At 37.4% G+C, this 24806-nt stretch overlaps 2 protein-coding genes across 6 annotated transcripts in view; one reads left to right on the forward strand and one right to left on the reverse strand.

Moving 5' to 3' along the window:
- Positions 1 to 1328: 1328 nt before the first annotated feature.
- On the reverse strand, positions 1329 to 21534 carry LOC145993470 (Fanconi anemia core complex-associated protein 24-like). Of its 4 annotated transcripts, none has more exons than XM_083129444.1 (5): positions 21417 to 21534; positions 14081 to 14239; positions 10543 to 10682; positions 5720 to 5872; positions 1329 to 2458 (listed from the first exon to the last, which is right to left on the reverse strand). In XM_083129444.1, the coding sequence occupies exons 2-5, from the start codon at positions 14199 to 14201 to the stop codon at positions 2189 to 2191; spliced, it is 684 nt and encodes a 227-aa protein (XP_082985570.1). In that variant the 5' UTR covers positions 14202 to 14239; positions 21417 to 21534; the 3' UTR covers positions 1329 to 2188. The 4 variants fall into 4 exon arrangements, with proteins under 4 accessions (XP_082985570.1, XP_082985571.1, XP_082985569.1 ...); XM_083129445.1 differs by having other exon boundaries at positions 21406 to 21534; XM_083129443.1 differs by having other exon boundaries at positions 14081 to 14276; positions 21425 to 21533.
- Positions 21535 to 21915: 381 nt separating this feature from the next.
- Syn1 (Syntrophin-like 1) overlaps positions 21916 to 24806 on the forward strand; it is a 316756-nt gene continuing 313865 nt past the window's right edge. For both annotated transcript variants that reach the window (XM_083129446.1, XM_083129447.1), the window contains exon 1: positions 21916 to 23040. In XM_083129446.1, the coding sequence (XP_082985572.1) occupies positions 22593 to 23040 (448 nt within the window). In that variant the 5' untranslated portion in view covers positions 21916 to 22592. The remainder of the gene's footprint in view (positions 23041 to 24806) is intronic.

The following is a 24806-nucleotide window of genomic DNA, read 5'->3' on the forward strand; positions in this document are numbered from 1 at the left end:
TCCATGACTCAGTTAATTTCATATATTTATAAGTTATGATTGATTGATTCCATCCTCTAAATCATATATAGTACAATAGGTACAAAGATATTGGTTATTACAAAGTTTAATCTCTTGTGACAGTGTATGAAAGCTTTCGCTATAACATTTAATTACAGTCATCAACTTTTAACAAATACATTTAGGCGTATACATATATTGTAAGAATAATACTTACCGATAAAAGTGGACACCTGGGCAATTATCTAATCGATTTCTACATCCAAACGCGAACACGACCGTACCAAGTTCAACCCACTTAAGACTGGATAAATTGTTCGAAAAAAAAAACCATGCCAACCATTAATGTAGCGAAGAAACACTTAATAAGACATGCGCTTATAGCCCTGAATGCATAAGTATTGTAAAATTGTGTTTCTCTTTGTGATATATGAAAGTAAAAAGAAGAGTAAATACACGTTACCTTATGGGATCACCAACTTTTCTTCTTCCGTTCCCTGGAGAAACTAATAGCAAAAGTGGCTTTAGTTTTCGCGGATGATCAGCGTTGCAGCAAGCGTTCCAGTTATATATACGAGGGTAAGTCAATATATAAGTCGCAAAATGTAACAGTAAGAAAAGTTGAAATATTTACCTGATGAAATGTGGTTTATTTTTCAACGTAATATCCATGAACTTGTCCCAGCGTTTCACGATCATGTCTTCCACTTTCCTCGTGGTAGCGTCATTGCAAAATTCTGTAGGACGAACGGTATCACTGATGCTGGTTCGACCACGATTGAAATGTTTCACCCAGTTGTAAACGGCTTTCCTGGATAAACATTTGTTACCATAAACAGGTAACATTTCCTTGTGCACTTGCTCAGCGGATTTGTCCTGCACCCACAGAAATCGAATTACGGCCCGATGCTCACCACTCGTAAACTCAGCTCACACACCTGCCATCTTACCCACTTGGCACTCAAATGACTCATCGCCGCATGAGAACGTGACTACTAGCGCCGTATACGATACACAGTGGTGCTGCCACCTACACCGACACTTGCAGAAAGGATCAGTGCAACGACTGATATTCATAAAACAATTTCACATTGCAGCAATTCAAAGATATATTTCATTTTGCGACTTATATATTGACTTTCCCTCATAGTTCAATGGGTTACACTGAGGAGTTATAAATTGTAGACTTAGTGTTCTTCCCTTTGTGTACCTCGTATTTTTGTCTTCTGGTCGTGAATACAATTTAGTACTAAGGCAATGAAGAATGTTCCGATTGTGCCACTGTCAACAGGTACTTCGATGGTCATGTTTAGAGAATTAAAGAAATGAAATGCCAGTGTGAAACAGCAGTTGGCAGAACTTGAAGACAAACCGTAAAGTGCATGAAAAATATGAACAACAATGTAAAGGAGTTGTCCTCCCTCCTCCGTGGCCGTGTGGGTCTCGGGTTCTCTGGGTTATCGACCTGTGTATAGGACCGGTAGCAACCCACCACCGTAAGGAAATTGGGGAGCTAGGAGTGAGTACCATAACCCGGTCACAGGTATCTCCTACAATCGCTGGGGGTTCGACGTGCTAACACCACGTCAGCCCATTACTGGATGAAGATCTCCACACCTCTAGGATTGTGGGAGGGAGACTGGCAGTCGGGAGATAGGCCAAGGCCATTACGGGCTGTAGAGCCACGGGTTATTAATGTAAAGGAGTTAGGAAACTCACTCAAAATGGAGATTGGTCAGGTGGTTGCCAAAGCTTGCAAATCAGCAAATGATAAAATAAAGGAACAACTTAATACAGAAATTAGAATTATAGAATTACAATCTTACGACAAGCCTGAAACTGAAATATAGAATTACAACCTTAAGGCAAGGCAAGTCAAGGTGAGAAACTTTTATTATATTATAATGATGGTATGGAGCATGAGCATATTTACCCTGGGTTATCTATCATTTAATTTTGTTTTGTATCACTTCCACATTGCTTTTGAACTTTATATTCCAAACTGTGATATTTTTATGCCAACAATGACTAACATTATTTTCTTACGTAACTTGTCTCCTTTCTTTCTCTCTCTCTCTCTGCCTTGTCTATCCAACAAATGCACCTTAATTCACTACAAGGTTTCAATCTGCTACATTTTTAATTTTATGAATTAAACTGAAAACACAAGAAAACTCCGCAAAAGATATCAAGAATCAGTCCTTTCGCAATTGATTTTCAGGTCAAAGAATTGTCTTATTCCCCTCGCTCCCCCGGCTCCGACAATTTGAGTTAGCCTATCTTGGGAAGCATCGCAGACACTTTGAATGCTTCCAAATGTGTCCAGTAACTTTTCGGCTTTCTTCTCGCCGACACCAGGAATGATGGCAAGCAAAGTTACCTGTTGCGATCTTGAAGGATCTGGTAGCTTCCGTTTCTTCTTGAAAGGGTTAGAATCTTTCTTACACTCTACAGAACTCTAAAAAGAAAGGGAAAAAATGAAAATGATGTACCTACAACAGTAATCATTACAGTACACACAGGGTATGATGTGTGTAGTACAGTGCATTTTATATCTGTAGTGCATAATGGAATATTCTGATAAAATGTGCACATAATTTCCTTTTCAGTTAATTACAAACAGGAATTAAATGAAAGACTGCTGAAGTTCAAGGCATTCTTTCTGGTGATCCATGATCATACCGATTTAGTATTTACTTGTTTTGTGACAAATTAAGTCTCTCAAGATAAATTGTTGTGGCATTGTTAGGTCATTATCTTACCTTTTATATTTAACGATTTATTAATACAGTGGAAATCAAATTTTATGTTCCCCAGTTTTACATTTTCCTGCATTATACATTCAATATTTATGGTCCCAATAGAACAAAATGCTATAACATTTTCCCTAATTTAACATTTTCCTGCACCTTAAGTTTTCTCAGCTTGGTCCCCATAAAAATGTAAAATCGAGGTTTCACTGTACTAGATGACATCATTGGTCATATCTTTTTAAAATCATTGCAACATACAGCAACTCAAAGTTAATTTGAATTTGAATTTAAAATTTTTGGTGCATCAGCACTAAGACTATTTTGCACCCGTCACATTATATGGGGTCCAGCCCCTCATCGTTACACATAACAACTCTAACATTGCATAACTAAAATCATAAAATATTAAAATTTCTGACTTTCGTTAAAAGCTGAGGCTGTAAAGGAGCACTCATCACGAATAAGGACAAAACACAGGACAACACAAACAAAATTATACTGGCCATGGGGCAAGTCGCCAGAGCCTCGTTAGTCTGCAGTCCACGATGTACTATGTGGAAGTGAGGTTGACTATTGGGTGCACTACGTGGAAGGAGCACCCCTTACACTGCCCAACTCAAAGTTAAACTCTGAACTCAAGAGTGTAAGCTTATTACAACTGATTCTACCTGGAGTGCTAACAAAACAATCATTCTTACATTTTAGATCATCAATTATGAGTTTGCTCATTCAAATTCTTTATTTCAAGCTTATTTAATATGAGAAAAACTATTTTAGGTATTTTTTTCAGTTTTTAGTTCATTTTTTTGAAGTGTTGTTGTAGGTAGGGTGACCATAATATTTTGTCCCCAAAATGGGATATCCCAAGGAGGTCAGTTTACTCCCTCCTGAAAAACTGGTTAAGACTAATTATAAAAGTATTGTTATTATTAATGTATTATTATTATTTATTAAAGTATGGATCACATAAATGATACATCATAAACAATAAATAAAATATAATTTCCTGTTGTCAAAAAAATATATTATTATCTCGATATGACTTGCATAGTATTTCTGGTCCCTTTTGAGCAAATTTTGAAGTGTGTCCTCACTGAAGTTGAGGAGTGCCAAAAGTAAATTATTATTAGAAGATCCAATCTTCTTGAGCAGCAGCTTTATTCTTCACCAACCGTTCATAAAACTCCCCAAAAAACTTACCCCACATATCTGAAACAACAAAAATATAGACTTGTCTTTTGACATTAGGAATTAAAATTCTTGTTGAAGGTTCGTATTGAAACTACATGTACAGTGGGATCCATGAGTATTAGCCTGCAAATTGTCCATCACCATGTTCGTGCACCACCTTATTTGAGCCAATAAGAGCTTCAAGAATTAAAATAAAACTCAAAACAAGCTGTTGACAACTTCTGCACCAGCATACATAAAAATTCATCGCTTAAGAACATATAGGGTGTAAGAGAAAAATTAATGAAAATAGCCACGGACAATTTGCATGGTAATACTCATGGATCCCACTGTACTACGCTTATCCGTCATGCTTGTTTACTACTCTACAAACAATGGAACGCACACAAAATATACAATTCGAGACGTGAGCTAACTTAACAGTAACAGTAAACTGCTGTCTGCTAGAATGTTATCAACGACAATGAAACATATTGATTATTATAAAGTACTTGAAACGCAGTCCAGCTGTTTTTTCACAATGCTAGTTTAAAAATTCCAACATTAGCATTTTCAGTAATTTTTCTCTCGAATTTAGACTTTTCTTTCAAGCTAACTTATAAAACGGACGAGTTGTAGGTTATATTGTTTCAGGCATTTTTGGTAATTTATTGGTCAACAAGATCCTAGCTCTAGCCATAACATACTGAGGCCATTGCCCCCTTCAAGAGCTTTGACAACAGCAGTGGCTGGCTGGTCCACCGACGTGGATGTTTTCGTTGAGGCAGTCCCCTACAGCCATCTGTCCTTTTTGCTAGGAGGTTGGTAATTACCGTGGAACATCTATTTTACCTAGCTGAAAAGAACTTAAAATGCAGGAAAATGTAAAATCGAGGAAAATTTTGTGACATTTTGCTTATTGGGATCATCAAGATTGAATATATAAGGTGAAAAATGTAAAATCGGAGTTCCACTGTATACCCTTTACCCCAGGGTTATAATGCATTTAAAACACTTTCATAATTGAACAGTACATGGACGAAACAGTTTTGATCTGCACTTAACGTACATTGTTGTTAGTGTCATTATATATTGTTACATTCACAATAAAATGTAATATTTTGGAAAACATAGTAGCTACAATGGGGATAGAATGGAACCTGATAACTGGAACACTCTGTAACCTTCTCGAACAGCCTACATGTGAGATATACAAGTAAGATGAATAGATATTTTAAGAAGTCTAGTGTTTACTTTATAACTAGAAATAACAGACTTTCCTTGGATGATGAACAGATTCCTTATCAACCATTATTCTTAGAAAATAAGTATTTTAAACATTTTACTTGTTTAAAACATTTAAAGCATGTTTAACCCTGCATGGTCTCTAATTCTGGGTCACACACATAACATTGAAATTTTCACGTGGAAAATTATTTATTTTGTCCTGTATATTGATTTTACATTTCATAGTTTTATACAATCTCGATTGTTTGTAAATAAAGATTTAATCTAATAATTAATAGTTAGACATTTTGGACTATTAGTTGAATGTATTTAAAAACCTGGTCTCTAACTTCGTTCACGACCAATGACGTAATTTTTTCTTTCTCGCGAGACTCACAAAAGGTTAAAACAAACAAAACTGTTTTTTTGTTTATTTTTTTTTAAAAAAATACAATTTTTGCCAACCCTGCTTTGCTTTGCTTTCCAAAACTTTTTCATATTTTCAAGATCAGTGGGAACCCTCCAGAATTTTGTAGTCTGCTAAGGATTCACCTTCATTGATAACATACCAATGACATGATAAGCTGAGGCATCTCCTCCTGTTCTCCTAAGGGAATGAGGCTCAATTTCTGTTCCAGCACAGCAAATTCTTGCAGCTGCTTAAACTGTTCCATGCAAGCTGGCTTTCGGATAGTTATGACTACACTGCGGGGATGCTTGGCCTGTAAAAAGTAAGGACTTTTCATCATAAGGAAGAATAAATGATACACATAAAATATTGAAAGGAACAATAAAAAAAATACTGCTACTTTTAAAACCATAATTTTCGTAACAATGGAACAGACTAATTGGCACCCTATTAATATCAGACAAAAGTTGCGAACTAGTAATATTACACACAACCAATTTTAGTGATAAAATAATACTAATCTTTATTAAAGCAGGCTTGTATCAGCTTCTTGGGATGCTCTTACAACCAACCCTTCCTTGTCCATAGGAAAGTGAGAAAGAGAATTTAAAAAATAAATACATGAAGAATACATTTTAAAAGTGCATATAGAATTAATAAAAAGTGAAAATAATATAACCAGAAAGAAAGTTAAGTTAATTCTAATAGTGATATATTTTATGGTAAAAATAATAATGATAATATTAAAGAAAAACAAAATAAGAGAAATAAAATAGAAATAATAAAAAAATACATGAAAAATGTTAATACATAAAAATAATAGAGTTAATAAAAAGTGACAATAACATAAACACAAAGAAAGTTACATACAGTCCGTGCAGTAGAAAGGTGACTGATTTTTTTGCCATGGAACCACCAGTGCCATCTATGGAGAAGTATATGTACTACGTAGCGACACATTTCGACTTTCTTCCGGCAAAGTTGCAAAGCACTAGTGTCAACGGTCGACGCATACGGATCTTATGACTGACAGTACCTGCTGAAAGTCGGTCGGAAACGGAACAATGTGCCAACATTAAATTCTGTTTCACATTGGGTAAAAGTGCAACAGAGACGTTTCAAATGATTCAAACTGTTTACGGTAGTGAGGCATTGAGTCGTAAGAACGTGTTTAAGTGGTATGCAAGATTTCGTGATGGTCCAGGCTCTCCAAAACAGAAGAAAGTGCGCATGCAGAAGAGCCAAATCAAAACCCTGCTCTCTGTTTTCTTCGATTCCAAAGGCATCATCTACAAGGAATTCACTCCAGACGGTCACACTGTGAACGCTGAGTATTACGTGGGTATTTTGCATCGTCTATTGGCCAGGATTCGTAGAGTTCGGCCTGAATATCGGGAACAGGGCTCATGGTCTCTGTTGCACGACAATGCACCCGTACACAAGAGCAGGTTGGTACGCCAGTTTCTGGCCAAAAAAGGAATTGTGGAGCTCAATCACCCCCGTATTCTCCAGATTTAGCTCCATGCAACTTCCGGCTATTTCCAAAACTGAAATTGGCATTGAAAGGGATGCGTTTCGACACCATTCCAGACATCCAAAAGGCTTCAACCGCGATTTTGGAGGCAATTCCGAAACAGGAGTACCAAGACTGCTTCACAAAGTTCTACAACCGGTTCAGTGATGTATTGACTGGCAAGGTGTCTATTTTGAATAAACGTTATTGTAAACTATCAGTCCACAACGTCTTGTCTTTTATTTCTTTTTAGTCACCTTTTTTACTGGACGGACTGTGTATAATACTAATAGTGGCATTATTTTAAGGTACATGCCCAATATCAAAAGACTACTTCATATCACCTCAATTTTGTGGAATACATTATTTGAAAGAATTAAATATTACGCATCAAATACCTATATTATCTTCATGTGAACAGGGGATTTTTTATTAAGAGCAAAATTAAAAAGGGAAAAGTATGAAAACTTGAGTTGCTGTTTTAAGTCCACTTTATGCACAGTAAGGCTAATCGGGACTGGACCTACAGTTTAAAGTGGGATCTGAACCACTTGTGCCTCCACCGGGTATCGAACCCGGGACCCCTTGATAACAAGGCAAGGACGCTACCACTGCGCCATGGGGGAAGCCCGGAAAAGTATGAAAACAAAATTTCTTCAATCATTAGTGCAAATGCCTCTATTTCTACATTGTTTATTTTGAATCAATTTTCTGATGAGGTGACAAGCAAAACATCCTTGCCTTACTAATCTTGACATGAATCAAGGACCCCTGGACATAGCACACTACACTAACAATGTACAAAATGTTCAAAGTAGGCAAAGTGGTGAACGAAATACACAATAAATAAATAAAAACAGCACAGGTCCTCTCTAAATCTTGTTGCAAATTCACTCAGTGGGTTAACTCTATATAAAACTTATGTAGTTTTAAAAATAAAGCCACATTTACTACGAGGGTTAAGTCATGGCAACTATTTCTTTTTCTTGTGAACAGGGGACAACACCAAAAATCTAAGATATACGTTTGAAAGTGTATGGAATGTACCTTTGAATGAAGCCACCAGATGAAGTATGGATGCAGGAGACTCTCGTAGGGAAGTGGCAGAACACAGGACATTGGACAACAGTGTTTTATTAGGACATGAACAACAAGTACACAAGACTACACTTTTTAGCAACCTTCAAAGTATTCACCCAGGTTATCCACTGTTCGTTGCCAACGATGGGGCAGGTGCTGAATACCATCCGCTGCATGTGCAGCGCTAACGTGTGCCACCTCTCGCCGAAATACTGTTACAATCTCTTCTTTGTTGGCAAACCGTTTCCCACGCAATGGCCTCTTCACTTTGACGATGAGATCATAGTCACATGGACTTAGATCAGGAGAATAAGGTGGGTGTAGAAGAACCTCCCATCCCCACCACTGTAAGCAATGCCTAACAATATCAGCCGTGTGAGCTGTCGCGTTATCATGTAGGATAATGGCATTCTCCAAAAGTTCTGGATGTTTGGTCCATACTGCACGGTGCAATTGTGACACCAAAAATGAAATGTAATATGCTGTATTCACAGTGAGCCCCTCACTCACTGGATGGTACACAAGAACACCTTGACAGTCGTATGCCAGAAGGACCATAACTTTTGTGGGCGACGGATTTTGTCAAAACTTATTTCCGTGGTGACCCAGGATGATGCCATTCACTTGACTGTCACTTGAGTTCGGGTTCATACGCATGTGCCCATGCTTCATAAACTGCAATGATGCGATACAACATGGCATGTCCTTCATTCTGAAACATCACCAGATTGATGGAACATGTTTCGTAGTGAGTCCACTTCTGTACCTTCGTTAAGTGATGTGGCACCTACTTTGCACGAAGTTTCCCGCATCTGTAAAATGCTATGCACTGCCGACACCATTATTCCTGTATGCAGTTGTAATTCCGCCACAGTCCAGCACCTGTCCTCACGTCAACACTGTTCAATCACCATCAGCGATACATCTTTGTCCTTGAACACAGGATGCCCACTGCGAGGCAGATCGGCAGTTGACACTCTACCCCATTTGAAGGCCTCAATCCACCTCGCCACTGTTACATAGGGCATGGCATGCACACCCAGAGCTTCCCGTAGCTCTGTATGGCATTCCCGTGCATTTCTGCCGCGGATATCTGCTATTTTAATGTATGAACGTTGCTCCTGCTTCATGACCTCCATTTTCGAACGCTGTCCCTCACCGACCGAACATGGGCCCGTGCTTACTGTACCACCGTTGTTCACATACACCATCTGGTAGCTTCTTTCAAAAGTACATTCCATACACTTTCAAATGTTTATCTTAGATTTATCGTGTTGTCCCCTGTTCCCGATGAAAAAAAAATAGTTGCCATGACTTATGACTTAACCCACATACAGGGTGTATAAAATATAGTGGAAGTTTCACTGCTGTATTTTGATGTTGTGGCAATATAACAAATTGCATAATTTATAAACAAAAATGCATTAAATTAAATCTGAACCCTATGGTGCAACAGCCCTGCCAAACAAATTTTTCATTGGGTGATGCACTGTCAGTGCACCAAGTCCCATTGCCACTGTTTTCCCACTTTCGAGACCGAATTCCACTCCTATTGCTTTCAAGTAGCTCCCACCAGGAATCGAATTCAGGACTGCTTGTACCAAAGGCAAGAGTGCTAATCATTGGCTAGACATGAGAACCCTCATTAAATTGAATCTATTTTCTACAATCTCAGCACAAAGCAATGCATTATCATTAGTCACATGTTTACGGTGAATAAAATATCAAAATTTCGGTACAAAAACTAGGCACATTTCAGGATTAAAAGTGGCATATAAAATTGTATTTCAGTGTTAAAATAGTGAATAAAAATCTAAATTTGATTTACAAACTACACTAATTATACAAAATAAACAGTTCCTTTCTACTATCACGTTTTATGCAATTATCAGAGTATTAAGTTTATTCCTGTGTAAAGGAGTCCATTTCTGCTTCTGAAATATTTACAGCAGAATTAATCAATTTTCCGTAATTTCCATAACTCGAAGGATAATTCAGACTTCAGAAAGTGTTGCATGAGTAAACATACTCTAAATTCCAAGTGCAAGACTTTATTTCGCATTTTGCAGTTCATTTTGCATCATTTCGTAACAAAACAAGGTATTCATGTTGAGGGGAATAAACAACGTGGTTGATAATATAAGGTGTAAGCGAGTTCCCAAGTGCATGGTGGTAGAGGACACAGAAATTAATAGAACATTTACAAGTAAGTTTCGCAGATATATCTTTAGTAACTCGCTTACATCTTATAAAACAAGGTAGGAAAACACACCCCACACCTTTTAACAACATGGAAAAATGAACATCATGCATATCTCTAGTCATTAGCATATAGTACTAAACAATACAAAGGTTTGAAACAGAGAAGAAAAGTACCAAAACAGTTCTACCTTTACTAATTTCTCTATTCTCCTTTTATACGCTGATCCAGTAGTAAGTTCAGCCTCTGTTATGTAAACTACTGCACATTCATTGGATGTGTAGAAGTCAACAGTTCCCAAACCATCGGAGTACAAGATATTTACAAGCCCTGCAATTAATTTTTTAAACATTCTGATTAGAAATAGTGTGAAGGTAGACAAAGGCAGTTAGTGGCTATGTGACAATAGTTCAAGAAGTTAAGTTGCAATATGTCAACTAAAAGCAAATAACACACAGCAAAGAAAATATGAAGCAAGTACAGGTAATGGACAAAATAATATGAACACCAATGCAATTGCAGAAAACTTGTATTAGTAGGGGGTTGGCCCCCCCCCCCCCCTTGCCTGAATGACAGCTTGTATCCTACGTGGGATAGACAAATAAAGGTCCTGTACAGTGTGAATTGGAATACATAACCACTCCTCGCACAAAACAGTCTCAAGTTCCGAAAGTGTCATTGGAGGTGGAAACCGATTACGCACTTTGGCCTCCAAAATACCCCAAAAAGGCTCAATGATGTTAAGATCGGGGGACTGTGGACACCAGATGAGATGTTCTACCTCATCACTGTGCTCATCAAACCATGCATCAACGCACCTAGCAGTGTGAATAGGGGCGTTATCATCTTGGAAGATGGGGCATGCATCGGGAAACAAAGTCTGAACCACGGGATAGAGGTGGTCAACCAGGATGGTGCAGTACTTCTCTGCGTTGATTCTCCCACGCAGGACGACAAGTGGGGCAACACCATTCCAAGATATAGCCCCCCAAACCATCACAGACCCCCCACCATTTTTCACGGTAGGCACTAAGCAGTCAATATCAAATGCTTCAGCAAGAGTTCTCCACACATAAACACGTCCTGTGGTCTGAAATAATGTGAAAGACAATTCGTCTGACCATATCACATGTTCCCATTGCTGCTGTGTCAAATTCTTGTGCTCTTCGCACTACTTTCTTCGTGTCACTGCATTACGTGGAGTCACCAACAGTTTGGGGATGGCAACTCTGCCATGAATGTTCACAGAATGCAGCTCCCTTTGAATGGTTTTCGTTGATACAGGGTCCTGGAGGTGATTGTTCATCTCTGCGGTTATCTGGGACAGTGTTGTCTTGTGCTTTCGAGTCACTATTCGCTTCAACACACGTTGATCCCTGTTGGATAACTTTGTTTTTCGCCTTTGCAGACGTTGTCTTTTCATGTTGTCTGTAGGCTGTCAGAACAGTTGACACTGTGCTCCGTGCTACACCAACAAGTGTTTTTGTCACAGATGCTCCAGCCAGGCGGGCTCCTATGATCATGCCTCTTTTGAAGTCTGAAAGGTCGGACATACCTGCATTTGACGGATAGCTGACTGCTCGCATGCAACTCTCACACCAGCTTCTGATAGACTGATATGTTTGCTTTCATCGCCACTAGATGGTTGAAATCTCTGCTGAGTGTTGTTCCTTTTCCACGACGGCATACAGGTAATGGACAAAATAATATGAACACCTTGGTTTGCAAAGGCCTATATACGCCGTCGTGGAAAAGGAACAACACTCAGCAGAGATTTCAACCATCTAGTGGCGATGAAAGCAAACATATCAGTCTATCAGAAGCTGGTGTGAGAGTTGCATGCGAGCAGTCAGCTATCCGTCAAATGCAGGTATGTCCGACCTTTCAGACTTCAAAAGAGGCATGATCATAGGAGCCCGCCTGGTTGGAGCATCTGTGACAAAAACAGCTACACTTGTTGGTGTAGCACGGAGCACAGTGTCAACTGTTCTGACAGCCTACAGACAACATGGAAAGACAACGCCTGCAAAGGAGAATAGTGGGCAAAAAACAAAGTTATCCAACAGGGATCGACGTGTGTTGAAGCGAATAGTGACTCGAAAGCACAAGACAACACTGTCCCAGATAACCGCAGAGATGAACAATCACCTCCAGGACCCTGTATCAACGAAAACCATTCAAAGGGAGCTCATTCTGTGAACATTCATGGCAGAGTTGCCATCCCCAAACTGTTGGTGACTCCACGTAATGCAGTGACACGAAGAAGGTGGTGCCAAGAGCACAAGAATTGGACACAGCAGCAATGGGAACATGTGATATGGTCAGACGAATCGTCTTTCACATTATTTCAGACCACAGGACGTGTTTATGTGTGGAGAACTCCTGCTGAAGCATTTGATATTGACTGCTTAGTGCCTACCGTGAAACATGGTGGGGGGTCTGTGATGGTTTGGGGGGTTATATCTTGGAATGATGTTGGCCCACTTGTCGCCCTGCGTGGGAGAATCAACGCAGAGAAGTACTGCACCATCCTGGGTGACCACCTCCATCCCATGGTTCAGACTTTGTTTCCCGATGCATGCCCCATCTTCCAAGATGATAACGCCCCTATTCACACTGCTAGGTGCGTTGATGCATGGTTTGATGAGCACAGTGATGAGGTAGAACATCTCATCTGGTGTCCACAGTCCCCCGATCTTAACATCATTGAGCCTTTTTGGGGTATTTTGGAGGCCAAAGTGCGTAATCGGTTTCCACCTCCAATGACACTTTCGGAACTTGAGACTGTTTTGTGCGAGAAGTGGTTACGTATTCCACTTCACACTGTACAGGACCTTTATTTGTCTATCCCACGTAGGATACAAGCTGTCATTCAGGCAAGGGGGGGCCCAACCCTCTACTAATACAAGTTTTCTGCAATTGCATTGGTGTTCATATTATTTTGTCCATTACCTGTATATAGGCCTTTGCAAACCAAGGTGTTCATATTATTTTGTCCATTACCTGTATATCTTGTGGCAGCACTTGCTGTCAGTGTTATTTTCATTTTAGCAGGTTCTGGTTGCAAGGCTCGGGAGAAAAACATGGTAAGTGACATTTTGGTCATTATTGAGTTCATTAAGCAGAAAGATTATTAGAAGCTATACTGTACATAAATTGTTTTCGTGTTGCATTTACCAATTTCAAAAGCATTCAACGAGTCCAATGCAAATTGCATGACATGCCAATTCCACATGAAAATTGAAACAATTATAACACCATTAAGCCTTGTTTCCATGATTATGAAAAACTAAATATGCTGACCAAGGCAGTAATTTATTTTATTAAAAACATAAACTAAAATGTAACGTTTCAACCTTCTAGCAAGGTCTTCATCAGATTCTGTATCAAGTACAAAAGTAATTTGTAATTGATACAAATTACTTGATACAGAGTCTGATGAAGACCTTGCTAGAAGGTTGAAATGTTACGTTTTAGTTTATGTTTTTAATAAAATAAATTACTGCCTTGGTCAGCATATTTAGTTTTTCATGAAAATTGAAGGATGGCTTGTTTACTTGTAACTCAGTAATAATCAAAATGTCACCATGTTTTATTCCTGAACCCTTTATACATTACATTGTATCTAGAAATGCTTTAGGTTGAAAACAATGCTTCTTAGATTCTACGAGCATGAAATAAACAAGCCTAATAATATATCGTAGTTCTATAATTCAGATTATACTCACGAGATAGTTCACGGCCCACATTTGTCTGTCGCCATCTTTCATTGGCCAATATACGGCCAATTGGAATGTTTGGCAATTCTTTCACTGCAGGCGTCTGGGCAATTGAGCTCTCAAGGGCCATTATGTGGTTACTAGAGGCACACTGCTATACAAAGCACCCTTTGAAGAAAAGCACCTGGGTAACACTGGTATAACACTTAGCAGGGAAATAGAAAGTACAATATCTGTATAATTAGTTACAAAAATCACCAAAACAGTGCAAAATAATAAAACACTCTTTCCCACATCAAAATTACAAAGGATCAAATATACTTTATGAATGTTAAAAATGAATGAATTACAATTTTGGGGTGCTTCGGCAACACACTTCAAATTATATGAGGGAGGATCCCCGTATCTAAAATACAGACCTGAAAAAAAAAATGTCAAAAACCCTTGAGATACATTAAAAGTGAAACGTTGTTAAGGGGCCTGCACAGAGCAAAGACAATATGTTAAAAGAGGCAAAGAAACATTACAATTATACTCAGAGGCAGTGTAAAAGGCCAATCCCAGTTGGGATTTTCTTTTGGTTCCAATTGAAATTTCATTGGAATGAATCGGATTCTATTGGATGCCTGATAAAACTATCGGAATGTATTGGTTTCAATCGGAATCTCAACTGAAACCAATTGGAAAATCAAGACAATTTCCAATTGGTGAATTGTATTCAATTGGAAGTTTGTATATATTGTAGAATCAATATGTTATAAATTCATTTATTGACTCAAAGCACAGGTAGTTTAATTCACGACACCACATTTCCTGTAATTTAGAAGTTCTTGGGAAAAACAACACACTTGATCTGAATTTCTTCTGAATTCTAATGCATACTACTTAAGTCAGATTTATCTTAAAAAATACCCAAGAAAAACTATTTCTTAATAACCGACTCAACTTTAAAGAAGCTAGTAGTTGGAATAAATGTTCACATTAGTTCCTGAACATTAGTTCAGTATGGAATTTCCATGGTTAATCTTATGTGCACGCAATGCAATTGAAAAATGAGCAATCTTTTGATCAACTAAGTCTATCTCAACAGTGTTTTGTTTGTTCATCACCTTTTCAAGTGTTGTCGGTCAGAGTCTTTGTTTAACCTATTTTTTTCCTGTTTTTGCATGTATAAAGGAAGAACAACATGTCAATTTATGACTAAAGCAGCATATTCTTTTTTTATTTCCCATAAGTGTGTTAAACACAATGAAGCTACAGAGTTAAAAACGTTCATATATTTGAAAAAAAATTGTATGTGAAAGTTTTTTCTAAGTTACAAATTCCACATGCTTTACCAGAGATTTATTTCAGTTGTTTTATATGATTTCCCCATTGCATTTACAGTTGTATAGATAAGAATTTTTCATAAGCAGTATATTGAAAACAATAAAATACTTTCCAATAGAAACCAATTCATTACAATTGACCAATCGGTTCCGATAGACTAATCGGTTCTGATAATGTATCTAAAAACTCATATTGGATATTGGAACCAATTGGAAAAATTTCCAGCTCGGATGCTTCTAAAAAAGTTTAAAATATTTGTTAAAAGAGTCATCTTTTCCGAACACGGATAAGAAGGAGTTGGGAAGATGAAAAGTTTGTCTGACGACATTAAAATTGGCATTCACAAAGGATGTGTCAAATACTCAAAATAATGTTACACACACGTCACAACAGAAGCTTTAAAAATTCCATAAAAACAAGATTAGTAATTTTTGTAAATATATATTTTACATCACTTTCCTGTTACCTTTGATCATCCTGATGATGAGAATGAGTGACGATTAAATGTAGCTGATGAAGGCGCACTAAAAAAAAAAAAAGTCTAGGACAGTACCTTGGTGGTGAGATTGAAAGTTGGTTACTTCAAAAGCTCGTTCCTCAATTCAACTGATTCTTCTAAATTCACCAAAAGTAAAGAAGTGAAAAAGATTTGCTAACATGCCTTTTCTAATTGCAAAGGCACATTACTAGTGCCCCATGGGAAAGCAATCTGAAATTAACTTCAGATGTTCCTACAATTATGAAGTCAAATTGAGTGTGTGAAGTTTCTTCACAACACCAGGCTATCATAGCTAAGAGGTGTTTCAAAAACCTTGGATAAATAAGATAAAGAGGATGATGTTTATAATGGAAAAAAATGCATAATTTGTGATTATCATCATTGTATTTTTGTTCTAGTCTATTTAGTATCAGTAGTAAATATGATTTTTTTATTCCAATAACTCAGTCTCAACAGATTCACATTCTGGGTGAAAATTGATGAAGAAAATCAAAAGATAAATTTGATTTGGCTTTTCTTATCATTTTCAGCTAGGCTATGATCAGGGCATAATGTGTCTAAATGGCTTGAAACAACAGATTATTCATTAGATTCTAATTAACTGTGCTTTCCAGATTTCACCGGTAGACGAGCTGGTGCACCATTAACTGTGCTTTCCAGATTTCACCAGTCGACAAGCTGGTGCACGGCTGATGTAAGCTTCGGCGTTCCGTATTTCACCGGGACGCACCAAAGCTTTCACCAGGTTAAACCATAAAATCATTATTTTACACCGGCCTCAAGAGCTGGTGCGGCGGCTGGTGAATCAAAATGATGTCTGCACTGAAACTTGTTCTGATTCATGGGCCCATTCCGACAGTCACACGAGTTTAACGCGTTGAACGAGTTATGGTAACTGGCTGTCCCATAAGTGCTTCCATGCATTTCGTGAGTTTCATTATGTTGTCCCAAAAATCACATTCCGTGCGTTTCGTGCAAGAACGAGATTCACCAAACGTACAGGCCAGGAGGCTGGTTTGTTCAGTGAGAATCGTCTGCTGCCTACAGACACCGTGCGTACTGATGGATTCAAACTGCACTAGTTCGGAAAATGTATTATAATTTTAACAGATAGCGATATGAAGCAACATGCACAAGATAAGTATGCCTTAACCGTTCTTAGAATGTGATTAAAATGAGTAACAGTGTCCACAGTAGAGTTTATTTTTGCCATAAGAACATTTCTTCCGATGGATGCCATGTGAAAACTTTCTCTAAAGAAAACGCTGCGTCTGCGCTTTCACCTAGTGTGTTCCATAACTCTGTAAAATAACTGGTTTCACCAGATTCACGAGGCCAGTTATTTTCATTGAATGCATTAGTTTCGTTAAGACTTTCGGAATGCACCCAATGAGATGCATTCTGTAGGCAATAGTACCGAATGTCACGCCGATTTTGTTACATGGATGGCGAATAAACTAGTTGCAGGCATAAACTGTTGACATTTTTAATACTATTGCTTCTTCACTTGCACACAAAGTGAAATAAAGTATGTTGATGCATCAAAACATGTGTCTGATTTCTGCTGCAACATGCAGAAAAGCATCCATTTGCAATATTCGATATTTTTTACACAATACCACTTATAATTCGTAGTGTACATGCAAAATAAGATGTCGTTAAGTAAAATATATAATATTCATGATATCTTTTGTGATTTATTCACTGATGGTGATTTTTCCTGATAAATGTGAATATGCGTGTGCATTCCGAATCTAACCAGTTCCAGTTGTTGAAGCTTTCTGAATTTCACCAAATTGATGTCATTTTTGGTGCACCAGTCTGATGCACGCTGGTGAATTCTGGAAAGCATGATAAATTATGAATTTTACATCATAATTGAAGGAACTGAGGAATGTCAAATTGAAGGAAACGTAATACACAGGGGTATTAATTTACATTTTGCAACCAATAAACTTGTTGGATTGTGCCAAGCGAAGTGAACAAATTGAATTGTACTACACATTAAAGGTTATTTTCTCAATTAATGATAGATTTTTATCATGGTACATTCAATTTTACAGTGAAGAATTTTGCAGTTAGATTTTGTTTCCTATTATGCCTGCTGTAAAATTTAAAATGCTTGAGAAATACGACTAAAAGGTAACAGTTTGTTATATCAGACACACATTTAAATCAGATATTTTGTGTTTCGCATGGTTCGTACTTACCAATTGTGTATTACGGAACATAGTTAAAGGTGCCATTATGCTTTTTACACGAAAACAAACACAATTTTTCATATACAGAGTGATTTTTTTATTCCTTTCTTCGCTTCCGGAACACACAATATGGCGGGCACATCTTGACTCACGTTGTGGGTATGCAGTGTTTCAACCTTTTTCACCGAAAAATACCTACTATCGTGTTCGTCACCTGTGGAAATTACACATTATGCACGGTAGCTGATGGATAACCCCACAAACCATTCACGGATAGATCCACGAACCATTATGCACGGTAGCTGACGGATAGCCCCACGAACCATTCACGGATAGCTCCACAAACCATTTCCATAAGGGTAGGTTAGGTTTGGTTGGGTTAGGCAAGCATAGTAAAAAAAAAAAAAGGAGTTTGAAACACTGACAGTGGGTTACGTCATTGAACGTGCAGAGCATGCAGTTCACTTACGGGAATATTTCACTTGAAAAATATATGATTTGCCAGTCAAATAGATTCCACGATGAAAGAAAATACCTCCACGAATGTTGGAAAGCTTGGTGAAACTCATTTCCGTAAGTAGTTTCTTCTGTAAAAATGAAGAAATGAGTCTCCAATATAACGAACTGTTACCCGACTAAAATTATGGAGTATGCAAAGAAAACATTTACGTATGATTATAATAAATATACATAAAAAAGCAATTGCATTTTCATGGGAGATGTTGACCTAGGTGTAAACCCAATTTTGTGAGCTACTGTACATAATTCATTTTGGCTCATGCTTTATGGTTTCATTGAATTGATCTAGGGTGATCAGACATCCTGATTTTCGCAGGACAGTCCTTTCTTTGAGGGTTAAGTCCTGCAGACTGCGATCACTCCAAAAAAACAAAAACAAATATGTCCGGTTCTTCAACAGCATCCTGCAAAATGACCTGCAAAACATCCAGACGAATTGTTTACCTCTTGTCTGTAAAATTATTAGTGCCTTTTAAATTAATAGTATTGTTACTTTGCATAGAAATACTTGTAGATATAAAAATGTTCACACTCGCTTTGCTCGTGACCTTAGTCTTACTGAAAAGCTTACATTGATTGCTTATTAGTAGATAGATATTGTAAGTAATATATGCAAGCCACCAAGTAATGACTACAAGTATATGCAAGGGCAATTTGAAAATTGAAAATAGCCCAATTCTGGGGATTTGCATGTTTGATGCAATGATGAGATGATTGCTAGAGCTGCTGCAAGAGACAAATATATTCTCAGTATTGATTAATATTTTAATATTATTTCACAATGTATGGTAAGAAAGTAAGGGGAAAAAACATTAAGAACTTGAAAGATAGTGTATAACTTGAGATGACCGGACCCCTCTCCGATTTTCTTCATATTCGACATACTCACTAATTGAGGCCTACTAATCATGAATCTGAAGTTAAAATTTGTCTGAAACGTCTAGAAATTGCAAAATAAGCGAATCAATTTTCGCGACCGGACCGCTCTCCTATTTCGAACTATTGGCACGTGGTTAGGTTAGTTTCGGTTAGGTTAGGTTAGGCAAACATAGTTAAAATTTGGTGTCGTGGTAGTATCAGGATCTAGAAATTTCAAATAATTGCGAACCATTGACGCTAGCCTCACGAACCATTGGCACGTGGTTAGGTTAGTTTGGTTAGGTTAGGCAAACATACTTAAAATTTGGTGTCGTGGTAGTATCAGGAATATATATATATTTGCTTTTGAAACAAAAAATTTCGCGAAAATCGACAGTTTCCATTCCGAAAACTAACGCCTTATTTTAGTTTATTTTGCAATTTCTAGATGTTTCCAACAAATTTTAACTTCAGATTCGTCATTAGGAGGCCTCAATTAGTGAGTATGCCAAATATGAAGAAAATCTGAGGGGTGTCCGGTCATCTCAAGTCGTTCCAGAGATAGGAAGGTTAATATGGAAAGTTAAAAAAGATAAGCTAAAGGAGGAACAAACAAGAGAGAAAGGAAAATATATAACAAGGGAAGACCTCCATGGCAGAGTGGTTGAATGCTAGGATGCCAGGGGTCCTGGGGTCGAATCCAAGCCTGGGAATGGATGTTCTTTGTGAGTGTCCATTCATGAATTTAATCATATCATCCATCACTCGCATTCATTGCTGCATTTGGCCAAAAGTGACAGAAAAGTGATGTTAATAACAAAATTCGGTATACCCAAAATTCAAATCAAGAAGATAACAGATAAGAGAAAGGGGTTGCACTTGACCCTGTGCTCTTTTAGTTATAACTGCAATGCCCACCTTATGCATCCATGGATGTCTTGCTTTTCGTTTCAGAAAATCTGGTCACCCTAAATTGATCTCAATTATGAATTGGGGACAATGCTGGTAATGATGTAAACCTCGCCCTAAAAATAATTTCCTGAAAATTCTAGAGCGTATTCACTCCAAACCCGCTTTTAATGTTTTATTTTACCTCAAAAGCCTTCCATTATAACATCTTATCTGAATAAACACCGACCTAAGGTAATTGTAGCGATGAGGGGTACTACTTTACTATACCGGAGACACCTATCAATGATTTATTTCGCAATTTTTTACATTGCTAACGTACTATTCTGCATTGCGGAACATTTATTTAGGTGAAATAATGAATTTCTAACGAAAATAATGTCTATTTCTTACATTAACGAGTACTTACTGTTGTTCCTTATTTCCCACAAACCATCCACGGGTAGCCCCAAAAACCATGACGTTAGCCCAAAAATTCACGAAAGCCCCACGAACGATCACGGGGACAAGGTATGCCTACTAGGTTAGGTTACGCCTGTTAGGTTAGGTTCCATTAGTACTCCTTTCGTTTAATTTAGCATATACGGACAATACGAGAGCGTATTGTGCTCTCGTGCAGAAAGCAAATGGCGGCAGCAGCAATAGCGCGTCGGAAATAGATTTTCGTAGGAAACCACATACATACGCATTAAAATGGATCAAAACTACATTCCCGACGCATTAAAATGGATCAAAACTACATTCCCGAACATCAACAACGCTACAGAAAATGATTTGCGTAAGTACTTTCTCCTGTAAATTTGAAGAAATCCGTCTCCGGTATAGTAAAGTGTTACCACGATGAGTATGAATGGGTGATTCATGAAACAGATAAAATAACACAAATTCTTGATGACATATTATAAAAGTTCGCGACTTGGTCAGGATTCCAACCTACGCGTTTCGCTTCGTACATACAAATACATTGGCCTGGTGTCATTCATTACTCTAAGCTAAAATCAAATACAATATTTTATTACTCGAGTAAAACCTGTGTACCATATATCATGAAATGTTTTCTTTCATCGCTAATTTTGCCTTCACAACTTCTACCGACATCACTTCGAATTTCTGCTATGGACGGACGCCTCCTGAAGCTCTCAACGTTGAAGTGAGACTTGCATTGGATGGGTTGCATATCACAGACGCAAACAATTGAAAATCACAGGGAGTCCCAAAGTTCAAAATATTTAAAATAAAAAAAATACAATGTGATGTACTGTGTTGTCTTTTTATAAATTGATGGATTTTCGCAGCGCTTGAAGTAGCCAATATTAGCTGGTGTGATGCTTCTATGGTTTAACATGGTGACAATGAGACAGTTGGGGGAGGGGGTGCTTTGCAAAATTTTTGTTAGCTAGAGGATACCATCTTCCCTCATGTTACTCAATCGTTCTTTAATGTTGGCTGTTATGGAAGCACTCAACTCTCGCTGCTCAATCTTCCAAACGAAGATCGAAATTACAGTTTGTGTCTCCGACACTAGAGGAGCTAGCATCGTAGAAGAAGAGCATCAACATTAGTAGTAAGGCCGAGAGGGAGGAGTAATGTAAGGTAGTCGAGGAGTCGGAGCTAGGAAGTGGTGGTGTAGTTCTTATATTTTCGAGATTCTGTCGAATGTTGTGTCTGAAAATAATGGTCGTATTTACTTTTACAAGTGCTCAACGATAAGGAAAGAGATGTAACCTGTAGGAATCGAAACGTGCTTTCGCAAGTGTTTTTCTTTAGTGAATTCCCGCTGTGAAGTGTACATACTCAAAGGAAGTATTGGTTGGCGAATGAGAAGCAGAGAATGTCGCCAATTTGTAAATGATTTAAGTGTACTCCAAACATCACATTACTAATGACTACTCATTATCAATAATTCATGAAAGGGTAGTGCTACGTGTTTTGCTTATGATCGTGTGTTGTTTTCAAACTTTAGTTTTACACTTTTATATTGCAGAAGGGACAACGGCTAATTTTTTGCCAATTACAGGCCTAATAAATTATTGATATATTATTAAAAATAATAATTTGGATCCTGGGGTTTCGGAACGCACCAAGTAGGAAGGCGTATTACAGGTCGTTACTCCTGTCCAAAGATTATCAATTTTGCTAGTACAAATATGAAGATCTGATGCCTGTGTTTGAATTACATTGTGTAATTTGAATTTATTAATTTATTATGGATATGGCAGCAGCTGGTTACGGTCGTTCAGGTATACTGGAGACTAACGTCCGTAACCAATGGTACCGTGTCTTCGTAACACTGGAAGACGATTATTTAAGCATTAGTTTAGATGAGAGTTGTGAAAACTCATCCACAGTCAATGGAGTTAATGATTCTGGGTTGGATAATTCTGAAGTTCCAGAATCGGTAGCTAACCAGAAGAGGATTGTTCGTGTGGTGAAATCAGATAACAATGGCCTTGGAATCTCGATTAAAGGCGGAAAAGAAAACAAAATGCCAATTTTAATCTCCAAGATATTCAAAGGTATGGCTGCAGATCAGACAGAACAACTCTATGTGGGAGATGCAATTTTGTCTGTTAATGGAGAAGACTTGAGGGATGCCACTCATGATGAAGCCGTCCGCGCATTGAAAAGAGCTGGAAAAGTTGTCGAACTGGAAGGTAGGTGCAATTTCATATAATTTCAAGTATCCATTAGTAAGTATATGCAGTACATGCTTTACATATTGATTTAGATAAACTGGTTTTGTTTTGTAGTATGCATGGATATGTACCGGTATCATAATGTAGATTTGTTGTTTATGTGGTAATTTTATGTTTTAAATATATAAAATAATCACAGTGTATGTCTTTGAACCAGGAAATACTGAATGACATTGCTGGAAACAAGCATGACTTAATTATAACTCCCATTTTTCACACACAATTTTTGAAATTTTCGATATTAAATCAGTATTTCTTTCAATGTGGAAGAAACTGGGGACATATTTTTTGTGTGATATGTAATTTTATTTCCAAGGACATTGTTGATCAGTTATGCCCTTCTGCAATCAAAGTGCTAGTTAGAAAAAAATGTATCAACTAAATTTTGTCAAAACCCATACAAATGTAATATATATATATATTTTTTGTAATAATGTCCTGGTAATAGCTGTATGAAAAGGTTATGTAGACCTTGTTCAATCAGAAAACTATTAAGCTTTATTATTGTTGATCATTATTTGGAAAAAAATCACACTCATTGCTTTCAGTGGAAACTAATTCTTCTTCTTTGCCACACTTGAACATGATGTTTGACTCATCATGATATTATTATTAGAAGTTGAATTAACATGGAGCCATGTCTAGTCAGTAGACTGTCTGAATGTCATGTGCTAGACTTTAGTTCCATTCCCAAGGATGTTTAATCTTAGGCAGGATTTTTTCCCCATTGGTAACCCATGCTAAAGTGACTCTGGTGCTAATCACACTGCCGTTGACCCTGAGATCAAGAACATGCATATGGAAAAGTGGATAGCTAATACCATCACAGAAAATTAAATTCAGTTGAAAATTATATATTTTGTACACATAATGTCAATTACAGTACATTACATTAGGAGTGATAATTGCTGAAGGTGTCCATGCCTTTCATAATAACATACATTGCTTTCTGCTCTCCTTTATCTTAAAAAAAAAAACAACAACAATTATACACAAACAATTTGGTAATAATAAAGACAGAATTGAGATCACGAGTTTTAGATATTAAATGTACAATACTTAAAACATTTTACAAAATGTAAATCTGAGATATAGCATGGTATTTGTAGGGGGAGAAGGGGAAGTTTATGGACAGGAAGGTTAATTGGGCTTGGCTCTACAGTTTAAATTGGGGTCCAGATTACTATGTCATTGGGGTGGCAGTTCTGTGTCTTGGGAAGAAGTTACTGAAATATCACACAGCTCAGCAGTAGGAAATGCTGTGCACAGGAAATTATTGAGAAGGGATATGTTATTTTCTTTTGTAAAATATTTTTTAAATTTTTGTTAGAGCAAACTATTCCAGTCAACTTATTTTCTAGCATACTCTAAGACCAAAAATAATTCATTTTAAATCAACCATATAGTTTTAGTCCGGTCATCTTAACTCCTCATACCGGAATTTATTATTTTGTTGGGGGATCCAAGTTGATCCATATCTTATGTATAACTTTTTGCATACATGTCAACTGAGAAATTCCAAAACCTGCAGATAGAAAATGGATTGGGGAGAGGGGAGTTTGTTAATGAATTTAGACCCCTTCCCTCGTTAGTTACACCTGTATTTTAAGTATATCTACCCTTGAATTTTCTTCACCTAGAGTGGTCTAGATGTGAAATCAGTGCACTTGTCCGTGACTAATTAATTCATATTAACAGAAATTCAACTCTTTGTTGGTCTAATA

Source organism: Lepisma saccharinum, chromosome 1 (assembly GCF_977018435.1).
Source record: "Lepisma saccharinum chromosome 1, izLepSacc3.1, whole genome shotgun sequence".
Lineage (NCBI taxonomy): Eukaryota > Metazoa > Arthropoda > Insecta > Zygentoma > Lepismatidae > Lepisma > Lepisma saccharinum.

Excerpts from the sequence above, each read along its gene's own strand:
- LOC145993470 (XM_083129444.1), bottom strand. The coding sequence starts at position 14,201 with ATGGCCCTTGAGAGCTCAATTGCCCAGACGCCTGCAGTGAAAGAATTG. Across the intron at positions 10,683-14,080 it reads TGTGGGCCGTGAACTATCTC|GGCTTGTAAATATCTTGTAC; the intron begins GTGAGTATAATC and ends AATTAATTGCAG. Across the intron at positions 5,873-10,542 it reads GAATAGAGAAATTAGTAAAG|GCCAAGCATCCCCGCAGTGT; the intron begins GTAGAACTGTTT and ends TACTTTTTACAG.